Raw genomic sequence first — 12,593 nt, 5'->3', positions numbered from 1 at the left:
TGATTAGTATAGGATACCAATAAGAATTCAACTGCATTGTTGCTTTTATTTTATTTTTTTAATTTGCAATTTTTAAAGGGTTTGCAAACCATAAATTTGTGGATTTTTATGTTTGTGTTTGTGTTTAAACTCTTATTCGGGCTATTTGATTTGGGAATCATGTGATGAATAGAATGATGACAGTTATAGGCCTATATCAGTTTCAATGTGATATGCCCCAATTGTGTTTTACCAATTAGGCCTATATTAGTTTCACTTTCTAAGGTTTGCTACTTGCTACTACCCTAGTTATGCTCTGAGGTTGGCCTAGTTATTAGGAAACTTACACCAGTGTAGGGTAAAGGATGACTGCTTATTTAAATACAAGATTTCTGAGACAGTTCATGAATTTAGATTGAATTATATTACTCACTAGGATTTCAATTCTAGTTTTACTGGTTTGCTTATGCAATTAAGCCCATTTATGCATATTGCGCGCTTTGACTTTGCTTGATTATTTTGTATATAGGAACATGGTTTGGGTGGACTTTTAGTCTTAAATTGAGAAGGGAACCATCTTGAGCCACATGGTTTCTGTCTCAATCAAAAGACATCAATTGGTGTTACCTTGCTTCTTCTAAGTTCTATCCAATAGTTCGAAGCCATACCAAATGTTTACTTTCACTTTTTCCCATATTTTCTTGCATAAACTTTGCTGTTGAATCCCATTAAGTGCCTAGTGTTAGCAGTTATGTGAATGCATATTTTTTATATTGTACTATGGTTCTTCTTGATCTGCTACAGGCTAGTAATGCCTACATATATATCTATATATGTATATATATATATATATATACATGGTTTATTATTGCCAGGCTTAATAAACTGAAGGGTCTGCCTCACCAAGAAGATGGGATAGCCAAGGCAATACAAAAGAAGATTGCAATGAAGAACATGACAGAGAGCAAACCAGCTGCAACTCCTAAGAAGACTTGCATATGTGCTCCAACCAAACACGCAGGCTCGTTTAGGTGCCACCTCCATCGAAATGCAACCTTCAATGCCAAGAATGTTGGTGACGTGGTTGACGAACAGCCCAGGCTATCCAGGTTTGGTATGGCAGCCTCAGCTAGAACTTGCCATGACAACCTACCTTTTACAATGGCTGAGCAAGTTAAGTGAGGTTTTGTTATTCAGTAGTTGTAAATGACAATAGACGATAGTTTCAGAATGTCTTGCAGATAGGCCTTTTTTTTATCCACTTATGATGATTAGTAGGGTTTGAACTGAATGGAATAATCCCAAAGGGTTCCATCAGAAGCCTCCAATTTTCATGGGGTTTCATCATTTTTTTTTTTAATTTTTTTTTTCTCCCTTTCATCATGTTTTTGAAAGCTGTAATTTGTGTCCACAACCTCTAAAATGGATTGTTTAGCTTTTTGAGTCCAATTAATGGTTAGCTTATAAGCCGTTGGATCAAAATTTTGTTTATGAACTGGCAGAATGATTTTGGCTTTTGTAATCCTTCCAATGGCCAAAATAAGGATCATACCAGTGGTGGACTTCAATTAATTTCAAAACTTTATTTTTTATGTGGTTGTCATTTTGTTTCCCACTTTGAAGAGCATATATGAAATGAAAAAACCAAAAACCACTGTCGAATAAAACAACACTTGTTGGAAGTGATGACGGACTCCATGGACAATGGCTGTTATCTCCCTTGTCTTGCTGCAAATGCAGATTCTCATCCTTTTGCACTCATCTATGCCTCCATTTTTGTCTCTTTTTGTGGATATGGACGTCTGGGGCACCCAATCCAAGAACTGTATCTTGTTTTTTTTTTTTTTCTCTATTGAAATAACTGTATCATATTTTCCTTGTCTAGTTTCGTTAATTACACAAATAAATAAAAAGAAAAAAACCATTGTAAAAAAATTACCCAATAAATTTCTTCATTTGTTAGTAGAGAGGTGTTTTGGATTTACAATACACAACCTAACAATATAAGTTGATATTAAGCAGAGGAAAAGTGCATCATTAGCAAAAACACGATCACACATCCATAGATATTGAACTTTAAGGACTTGAGTACAGAGTCATTAGACCATTGATGGCTTGATAAACACACAATTCAGCTCAAGCACACACAGACTATATACAAGAATTATAAAGCCCTGACAAGAATTAGGAAACCTGCAAAGCTCTAACACGAGCAGTTAGCTCCCTAACTCGACTCCTCAGACGCTCAGGATTGCAGAAGAAATCAACAAAGACACCTCGTTGAAGCCCAACTTCCTGGGAGTGATGTTTTACAATCTGCATACCATATATATATATATGAGAACTTATACCAACAATAACAGGATTAAAGTTAAGAAAGTAGTTAAGATAAACAACCAGGAATATGGTCTGTGTATGTGTATAGGAATATATACAAAGGGGGGAAAAGGAACCAAATACCAAGGATTGTCAAATCTGTATATTTTTGCAACGTTTAACAGTCTCACTCTAAACCAGTTGCATAATTTATATAGAATAGTAGCTAGGGAGCAACTAAATCATACTCCAAGGAGGAGAAAACAAAACAAACAAATCCTACCTCATTTTTCTTACGATGCTCCAGTGTCACCTCTTCAACTGCAGCAGAGAGTTTTGCATTTACCTTCTCCATTTCATCAAGCTCTTTCATCAATGGCTGGAAAGAAGAAAAACATATCAGTTGGCACAGGACAAGAAGTTAAAATTCAGAAGAATTATCTTAAGGAGCTGCAATAATGACAAATTCTACACTAGACAACAAAGTGATAATCGTATTCTTTTTTTCACAAAGTTTATACATTCAACAGACTGCCAAGGAGATCCATATGAAAACCATCAATTTAAACAAGTTACAGGCATAGCACTCTTCAAAGCTGCAATTAGATTTTAACTGAATGTGGCTTCCTTGTTCAGATTTTCTAAATTGTGCCACTTGGGTGTACATGAAACACAAACTACCATAATGGGGAATAAAATAAATGCCAGTAAAAGAAGAAACAAATAAGCCAATAATAGAAAATATAAGTGTAATGGTGAGGGTCATACACGAGGTGTCAGTATTGGTTGCGCAGTTGTCGAAGATGCAAATAGCATTTGCTGCAAACTTTGAATTAGAGTGCACCTAATACAAATAAACAAAAGACATGAGACGGTTTCCCTCGCAAAATAAAAAATAAAAAATCAGCATAGATACTTTTATGCAGAAGATGACAGGTTCAGTGTTGTTGAGAAGACATGTTAGATCACTAGACATGCACAAAGCAACTAACAAAATCGGCAGGCAAAAACTGTATAAAAATGCACTACATACAGTATAAGGTATATTAATTCATTTTCACACAGCTATTTAAAGGCCAAGTTGTTAACTGTTAATACTCTTAATGATAAAGAAAAAGTGGGTAACTCACAGATCATTGACACATCTACTTCGGTCCTCCGGAAGAGAGTTCTCAAGATCTGACTGAAGGGTCATCAAGTTTGAATGAAGACTAGATATCTGCTGGACAATACCCGGAGCTGATACATATGTTGATAACCCAGCTTGCGCATCTAATGAAAAAGCAAAGAAAAAAAAAAGTAATATTATTATTCAGTAGAAAATCGCAATTGTTATATGCATATATGGTCATTCAAAAGAATGTAAGGTTATTACTTGAATGGATACTTAAAAGATCTCTAACACCATGCAAAAGGTGATCCTGATCATCCACTCCTCCTTGTTCTTGTACATCAGATGCAGCTTGAATTAGTGCCAGGCAACGACCCTATAATGACAACCAAGTGACATCATCACCATTATATAAAAAAATGAAGGGTAAAAGAGTGCCACTAAGCAAAATTTCCAAAATAATCGGAAGCATGATCACTACCCAGTTCTGAGCAAATTGATAGCTGCGGTATTACATTTAGATTTGTGTTGTCACTTAAGTTTTGAGTACATTTAGAATTTCATGAAACAGTAAGGTGCACAACCCTATGACCAGTAAACTATTTATTTTCCCTTCAGTGATTAAGAAGGATGAGAGGAGATACAGTGAGAAAAAATAACTGAAATCTAAGAGAGAAGAGAGAAATATATAATAGTGGTGAAGGACAAAGAGGAGAGAAGATCCAAGAGAGACAGAGAGAAATATACATGTTTGTGTGTGTGAGTATATATGGAGATATAAACATAAATACTCAAATGTATGGTATCCAAAGTACAGATTTTAACATAGCATAAAACATGATATTTGAAGCCTGGTGAGTTATAAGAAGAGCATGTGAGACTTATTGTTGCAATGGCTTTAAGTAGAAAAATGCAGAGGAGTAGGAAGTAGGTGATAGATTAATATATACCACACGGCCTTCTGTCGCTGACAGGTAGGCTTGCACCTCCGATTCAATAACTTTAAGCAAGGAATATGCTCCAAGCATGTTTTTCTTTTCGAACTGACAAGCTATTTTTAAGAGCTGATGCCTTGCAAGCTGATTAACAAGATGATTTATAAACTGCCAAAAGAAATTTTGAAATAATGTTAGTTCAGAAAGTCAAAAAGCATGGTGATATGAACTCATTCCTCTTTTCATGAATGCTACACACAAAAAAAAAAAAAAAAAGAGTAATTCTAAAAATGAAAACCGTTCTCATATAATTGGTTCACAAAATAAAAATTCAAGGCATGACCTTTAGATCAAATAAACAACTAGAAAATCACACAAGAAAGCAAAAAGATAAGAATCATGTAGCTAACCATACCGCTTTCTGCCGATTAATATAATATTCTTGTCGCATGACCTTCAAGTCATAATCACCTACAAATTCATATTGTTAGATCACATTAACTACATAAAAATAACTTTCTGAGGCATAAAAGGAAACTAATTTGATTTTGTTTCATTTTACATATCTGGTGTATAGCTACCAAGAATACCTTGCAAAATGTACGTGTCTTGGAGTTGAGCCAGCTCCCAACAAAGATCCGGAATAGTCTTATGAAGGAGTATACAGTTAGTATAAAAATACAGACAAACTATATGAATGGCATAAAACCAGGAACACCTACAAACCTCAGATAACAATTTCTCTTCTTTGTGATAAGAATTTGAAAGTTCTACAACAAGTTCTGAATGTTTTCTCCTGTTCACATATATCAGATACTCAGAAGTCAAAAAATATTGTAAAATGCAGATTATAGAAAGCCTATAAAAGCTAGCAATTTACAAAGTATTATGAATTGACCAGTAAAAATGCATTATACCTAAGGGAATGAAGATCAACATGAACATGCGCTTCATCTGATGATACTTGAGATTTAAGTACCATTAGAATGGCTTGCTGCTTAGCATTCTCAACTTGGGCTTCCACCCATTGTCTTTCACTTGTCCCAAAACTGCACGATATTGAACAGTTACAAACTCCTCAGGGATTGTAAAATAAACAACAAATAGCCAGTATGAACTGTCCACAAGAAAAGGTCAAACTGCAGCTCCTTAAATAATTATTGTTCCCATTTTTTTGCAAGAAACGCTTGAAATCAAATAAACCAGCCCCAAATATCACTATTCAAGTGCCAGAAATAGAAAAAATCATCCAAACAGAAAACATAGGATTGAACTATCAAAGACCACATCACATCAAGGAATGTATTTGTGGTCTTGTGGGTGATGGAGAATGAAAAAAATAGAATAAAATGAAAACTTTTAAGTTGTACCTCTCAAGCCTCAAAAATGCAAAATAAGCAACTACTAGAATGTGAGGGGATTGACTTAAATGATAATAAAACTGGGAATCAAATGACTTAAATGATAGTAAAGGGATCAACTGCCATCATAGTGTAAACCAAACTATCAATTTTTCGGAACTTCTTTGTAGCCTTTCTTGAGGCATCTAAAGGGATTGACTTAAATCATAATAAAAGTGTAGAACTTTGTGAAAAGGAAAAAAGAAAAAATTACATACATAGAACGCAGTCGTTGCAACTCAGAGACACGCTGATGCTGGGATTTTTCTAAATCTGATGCAATCAAAAGGCCAAGTAATAGGAGTCAATATGTGCTACTCTATATAAGTTGAGCAACATAAGATATCTGAACATCAAGAAATTCGAAAAGCAAAAAAATCTAAAAATAATAATTTTGAAGAACTAGTATGCAGATAGAAGGGGAAAAGAAAAACAAAACTATGAGAACACAAGCTGTTAAAGCTAGGAAAGATTACCTCTTACTATGATATTTGAGATGTCTTCAAGACTCACCCATGAACACTTAGATTTTCCGTCTTCAGCAACCAGACGAAAAGGACCCTGTTCATATCACTTAATGAGACTTTTCTTTCTTTTCAATAACTAAATAGAAAATTTATTTATTTATTTATTCAAAAGTAGAGCCTAAGGGATAGGAAATTCAAGAAATCTGCAAGAGATGAGAAAGACACATGATTTTAAGAGCTCATCCAGGAGAACAGAGCGCTATCAGAAACCAATATCACTTAGTAAGACTAGCAAAACTTACAAGACAGAATCCCATGAGATGAGCTATTTGGAAATATGCAAACTGAAAATCTGTATTTTATTTTTCCTTTTAATAAATAGAAATTTTGAAATTGTTAAAAGCTGGCATGAAGTTATAATCTACTTTTCAATACAGATGATTCTAGAATAAAAACTGGAACAAAATATTGATGGATATTTGAAAATTACGTTGCAAAAAAGCTTGGTAAAGTTATGTCCAAATTGAAAGGAACAATGACACACTCATACACAATCACCAATTAAATTAGTAATGCCTTACAGTAGTGAAAAAGATACCCACTCATACAACATCAGTAATTAGATTAGCAATTCCTTGTAGGGAGAAAATTATCTACATACAGTGTCCAACTGCTTAGCAAACCACTGATTTAGCTCCTTTATACAAGTTGAATCTCCAAGTAAGTATGGATGAAAGTCTGAGTATGCTAAATAGATGCCATCCCCTGCAAGTTAAGTAGTTCTTAAAACTCATCGAAAGTACAAAGCAGAAAAAGTGATCATGACTTCCTAAGGTGAAGCTTGATTCCTTCTCCAGTTGTGCATAGAATTTCATAATCACTCTTATATTAAAATGTGGAATTTAAAATCACTGGGATTTAAACAACAAAGGTTTTCCTCAAATATTCAAATGGCCGACACAAGTAATATAAGGTAAAAGAAGATAATACCATCCCCAGAATGATAATGAGCCAACTCTTGTGCCGTAGAAGCAATCCTTCCAAGAACTGCATTCATCTAAATTACAAAGAAAGGATTACAAAAATGTTTAAGTAATAAAACATTGCTATTAAAAAAAATTACATGCATTAAACTTGATCAATAGTTGGTTGCCCTCAATGTGCAACACCACCAATGTCTGATAAATTTCTATTCCAGCATTGTCAGAATATGACAAAAACCATTTTAAGATTGCCCGCATGTCCTATTATACCTGCAAATTTCTTGCAGAAAGGCTATCGTCTATAGTTGTAAGTTGTCCATTGATAGTAGATGTTGCAGAAACTCGAGCCCGTCTCCCTTGGATCAAAGTAGAAGCCTGACCAGTAAGCATGTCGAATTGGGAATGCAGCCGCCTGAGCTGTCTCTGCAACTGCATAGCTTCGGATTTATACGCCAGAGTGGCATCCCTAAGGAAGAAAAGAAGTCCATAAGTACTGAGAGGAAGATAGCACAAGGGGCATAACAATGAAGAGTCAAGAAATGCGAATAAATGTGGTAATAACATGTTACCGGATATCGTTGAGTCCCTCCTCGGCTGCAAAAACTGCCTCCTGGTTGTCTCGCCTGGAAGCAAAGGCTGAAATGCTATCATAAGCAAAGTCCAAATCCTCTCCCTGCAAAAGTGGGAGCAACATCAATTTTTGCATGCTTTGAAGTTCGTATGAAACATAGCAAACTCAAACATGGTGATTACTACTACTAGGAAATCAGGAATTAGGGTTTTACCTCTAATAGCTTCCCCTCCTGCAGAAACCGCTCGTACCTGGACAAAGAAATTCAAATTTTTTCCAAATTGTAAATACGAATTCCTCAAATTCAAGCAAATGATAACAAATTAGAAGAGAGGGGGAGAGAGAGAGCGAGGGAGAGTAACTGGGAGAGCTCGGAGAGGGAGAGGACGTTGGAGGGTCGAAGGCTGGAGCAGATCCAGTCGAGGATGGGTCGTGCGTCGTCGTATTGGAAGGGCCATTCGAAACTGTCAGGGTCCAATGCGTCGGCACCTTCGTACCCTAATTCGCTCAACAGTGTGCACAATGTCGCCCCGCTCATTCCCGATCGATCGTTGTCTTTGCTTTCTTGCGCGTTAGATCTTGGAATGTTCGACTTTCAGAATGTTGCCCAGCGACTCTCAGAGGGAGATGATGATGATAGAGTTTGGGCCGTTTTGGCGCCGGCCTTTGCAAATTTTTACCGTAATTTGCTTGCAAGTCTAACTGTCAAAAGTTTCTTTTTCAGTTTTGTTACCGTTTATAAGGTTTCTTCTTTTGTTTTAAAATCACCTTTTAATTAGTGTCAAATTGTCAATAATAGTGAATAATGTTATTTGTAGACTTGTAGTTCACCTCTCAAAAAAAGGCACAACTCGCTCAATCCACTGTTAAGTGTCCAAATGCAATTATTCAAACGGAAAATGTTAATTGTCTCAACACCTTTTTTAATTTTTATTATGTGTCTTCACTTTATTAGACATGGTTTATCTTTTCTTTTTTAGGTGCAACCGTGCAACTATATCATTATATGAGTGTTTGAATGCTCAACTTCAAACTGACGGATTAAGAAAAGTTTTAAACGTAACTATTTTTAACATTACAAAATGTGAAAGGATGGTATTTTAACCTTACAATATAATTAATGGACAAAATATTAAAGAGGGTAAATTTGCCAAGAAATATATATTTTTAATTATAACTGAGTTCGCATTCAAATAAACTATTGAAATCGGGACTTCATAGCCACCACTTCAGTCTCTCTTCCCTTCCTATTCAATAACATTGATGCTTCTCTCTGTGTTTCCCTAAAACTTACAACCGGATAGACTCATAGATTCATCCCAAGTTCACAAAATTTTTATTGAAAAACTTACAACAGTCCCATGCATATTGCATATTGCATAACATGACGTTATGGTTGTCAAACCTGAACACTTTTGTTTTAGCAAAGCAATGTAATGATATGCAGCTACGTTCTTCTCTTCTCTGGTGGTGTAAAGGGATTAGAGGCAACCTCTATGTAACGTGGATTACAGTTGCTGCTAAAATTTTGTTCAAAATCTCAAAGTTCCTATGCAGTTTGCAAGCACAATATTAGTCAATTCGAATCTGCCAACGGTTACGAGTATACGATGCCTGCTATCGGTAGTAGAATAGATATCAGAAACGGTCGCAGTGACAGTTGAGGACAGATGAGGTGAAAATGGAGCACCATCTCAAGCCTCTTTTCACAAACATATACAAGTACATCGATTAGCACTTCTTTTTACTCTCCTTCATTCTGGGGGAAGTATCTCTGGGCGTCAAATGGCTTTCTCCGGGAGTTCCAGTCATGGGAATCAGAAGCAGCTTCACCAGACATGGGTGCAAATGCTGCAGCTCAAAATACATAAAACTAATGAGAACGACACACTCAGACAATTTTTTAATTGAAATAATTGAACATAAAAAGAAAATTGACGAGGAAACAATATATTTACTTATCAAGGGCATATTTAAATGCCACTTGGAAAAACTTTTTAAATAGTTTGCAAATAAATAGATTTTATTACAGCATTCTTAGAGGTTTGTGCCTGTGCAAGTATGTTCATATGAAGATCTTTTTCAAAAGTGCAAGAAATAGTTATTTCAGCATCACTTGGGTCCTTGTGACAATGACGTCAGCTTTCTAGTGGTTAAAACATAGAGAATGGATCAATTGTCAATCCATAGGATTTTATAACACGCAATCATCAAATCACAGAATGTTGGAAGTTTTATAGTCCAGCTCATGTAGCAAACTGCAAAAGATTCAAGCATAAACCTGACCTAGCCAACTAGTAAACAGCTAAAAATCACAAACCGAGCTCAACCTACTATTGACCATAATGGTACAAAATCTGCGAAAGAACATTCTTCAACTATTGTTGTCCTACAGGCCAATTTAATCTGGGAAACCAAACCACAAAAGCAGAAGTTCACAACATAAAATCTGTCATAATACATTAAACTAACCTTTATCCCTCATTCTCCTTTCTCTGTCATACTCAAATTTATCCCGAATTTGGTTGACCTTTTCCCACGTATCACCTTGCCTACTCCCAGAACCATGGTCCTGAAACAAAATCAAGTCAATTGAGTGTAACATCACACCTAAATAACTATAGCATCGAAGTAGTCAAATAGATTCAAGGCATAAGATATGGCACAAAACAACCCATATACTATCAATTCAGGGTATCGTATCATATGAACTGCATAACAAAGAATCTGAAATGAATTTCTTTGTTAAGGTAGATGACTTAGAGAGAGAGAGAGAGAGAGAGAGAGAGAGAGAGAGATGTGACATGAATTGTGCACACAACATAAAAGAAAGAAACTCTATTTGTGAGTCAAAACACAATAAACTAAAAACACATTCCCCTTAAAGAAATCCGAAAAGAAGGTCCTCCTTAATGGAATGGTTTATTTATTTACACAGAAAAGCAAATGTGCACTTGCATGTGTATATGAACAATCTTTTGCATCACTTGTGACTTGATAACTTCTATGTCAGCCATCAATTTATAGTAATGAGGTGCAATAGTAGTAAAGTTCACTTTGAATGGTTCTCATCAAGAGTTAGTGATGAAGTGCAGGAGTTAATACGCGAAGAGGTGACTTATCAAATGAATTGAGCTGGCCTATCAATAATTTGATAACAAAATTCTATTTTTTCCTGTTATAAAGTATACTTCGAATGGTTTCATTTACTGCATGCAGACAGTGAGAAATAATCACATTCACAGTAATAAATCTAATAGGAGGAGCAGCTTTTGAAGATTATACAAGAAGATGTTAAGTATAGAACTGCAGGTTATATCAATGCAAAGAATTTTGCTGATAATAGCCAATTTTGTGAAATGTGGGGTTTTCCACCTACTAAACAAGTAATTGGTTAGGTGTAGGTGCTGTGTGCAGGCTCAACAAATGTTTCAGTGCATCACATATACATCTGTAGAGCTATATCTTCCATCAGGTCCAAAAATTAATTATATCCGTGTATCAATTTCATACCTTAAAAGGCTCGGAATGGAACCGCTTGCTCCTGAAACACAAGCAAAACAGAGTAAAATAAGGGTCTGGATGTCATTATACAAAAGAATGGGCAGTGAGATTTTACATTACCAAAGAAGACAAATTCTAAAGAAATTTGTATAGATAAACAAGTTGAGATTTTTAATTGAATTTCCTTCTTTTATATAAGCATACACGATATGCTACAAATTCAAATACATGTCCAAGTTAAATATATGTCAAGCAGATATACCTGTATGGAGAGAAATCTTGATCGTCATCTTCGGCGGACTCGTAATTTGCATGATCTAGGGCAAGTGTTTTGGAGTAACCCTCATCCCAGTACAGCCTCTCCCAATTCTCTCTAAGCTCCCCGTAGAGTTCCATATACTTTTTGCACCAAGGCTCATGCTCCTTCCAATACATTGAGTAAAACCATATCAGAACAATCACCCAATATTTCAAACCACACAATTAGTAAATGAGCACTCGAAAATCGCAATTAATCTATAACTGCATTATAAACAGCTAAAAAAATTCCCATATAATTCAGAAAAACCATTTTCTTCCCTTCTTCCACACTTTCTCATCAGCCAAACAGGTAAACAAAACCCTAGAAACAGAAAAATGGACAGAGAGAGTAGCGAGAACTAACCGTTTCCTTGAGAACGAGGCGAGTGCGGCGCATGAACTGTTCTCTGAGCTGCTTTCGACGCTTATTGGGGATGTTATCTCTGGGGATGACGAACCGCTCACGTGGGGGAACGTGATCGCCGATCTCGTGCATTTCGCCGTCGACAATCCACCACTCGGACTTCTCCTCCGCCTTCCTCATAGCCATGGCCGGAGACTTGTGCCGGCGCCTGGATGGGCCGGACTCCGTTCGGGCCAACCGGAGTTGGCGGGCCGCGGCGGCCTGAAAGCATGGAGGCAAGGTCTGGAGACGTTTTGCGAGGGAGAGCATTGGGAAGCACAGTTCGTGAGTTCGGTGCTGAGAGCAGTGTGTACAGTGGACTGTGGGATAATTCCTGAGAGCGATCCGGTTCGACAGAACCGGGTTCAATTGACTTTTTTATTAGATTAAGCAATCAAAACATTTTTTTTTTCAAGGTCATTCTATTTTTCAATGTTAAGGTTTGGGTGAAATTGTGAAATTTTATTTAAATCCTTGATTTTCAAAAGTTAGTGTTCAATGTGACATTTTGAAATTTCTCTAATAAAAAAGGTCAAATTTCACTTTTGATTTATATAGTTTATAAATTGTAGCCCATTTTTAACTCTCTCTCTCTTTAGGCTCTTTTATTATCAAACTTAAAAG

At 36.0% G+C, this 12,593-nt stretch overlaps 2 protein-coding genes across 2 annotated transcripts; both read right to left on the bottom strand.

Annotated features, from left to right (window-relative positions):
• Positions 1-2,016: 2,016 nt before the first annotated feature.
• On the bottom strand, positions 2,017-8,399 carry AUG3 (HAUS augmin-like complex subunit). Its single transcript, XM_086253724.1, has 18 exons — positions 8,125-8,399; positions 7,977-8,013; positions 7,761-7,864; positions 7,462-7,657; positions 7,199-7,265; positions 6,870-6,973; positions 6,218-6,302; positions 5,960-6,014; positions 5,259-5,390; positions 5,068-5,137; positions 4,932-4,989; positions 4,757-4,812; positions 4,357-4,509; positions 3,671-3,782; positions 3,426-3,567; positions 3,064-3,139; positions 2,579-2,674; positions 2,017-2,295 (listed from the first exon to the last, which is right to left on the bottom strand). Exons 1-18 carry the CDS (start codon positions 8,298-8,300, stop codon positions 2,164-2,166), a joined length of 1,851 nt encoding a protein of 616 aa, XP_086109850.1. The 5' UTR covers positions 8,301-8,399; the 3' UTR covers positions 2,017-2,163.
• Positions 8,400-8,908: 509 nt separating this feature from the next.
• LOC147276166 (uncharacterized) lies at positions 8,909-12,279 on the bottom strand. The gene is made up of 5 exons (XM_086254519.1): positions 11,931-12,279; positions 11,529-11,689; positions 11,276-11,306; positions 10,235-10,334; positions 8,909-9,613 (listed from the first exon to the last, which is right to left on the bottom strand). Exons 1-5 carry the CDS (start codon positions 12,237-12,239, stop codon positions 9,507-9,509), a joined length of 708 nt encoding a protein of 235 aa, XP_086110645.1. The 5' UTR covers positions 12,240-12,279; the 3' UTR covers positions 8,909-9,506.
• Between the last annotated feature and the right edge of the window lie 314 nt (positions 12,280-12,593).

This window comes from Dryas octopetala, chromosome 8, assembly GCF_963921425.1.
Source record: "Dryas octopetala chromosome 8, drDryOcto1.1, whole genome shotgun sequence".
In the NCBI taxonomy this organism is placed as follows: domain Eukaryota; kingdom Viridiplantae; phylum Streptophyta; class Magnoliopsida; order Rosales; family Rosaceae; genus Dryas; species Dryas octopetala.
Note: the sequence above shows the minus strand (reverse complement) of the source record. Positions and strands in the feature narration are given on the sequence as shown.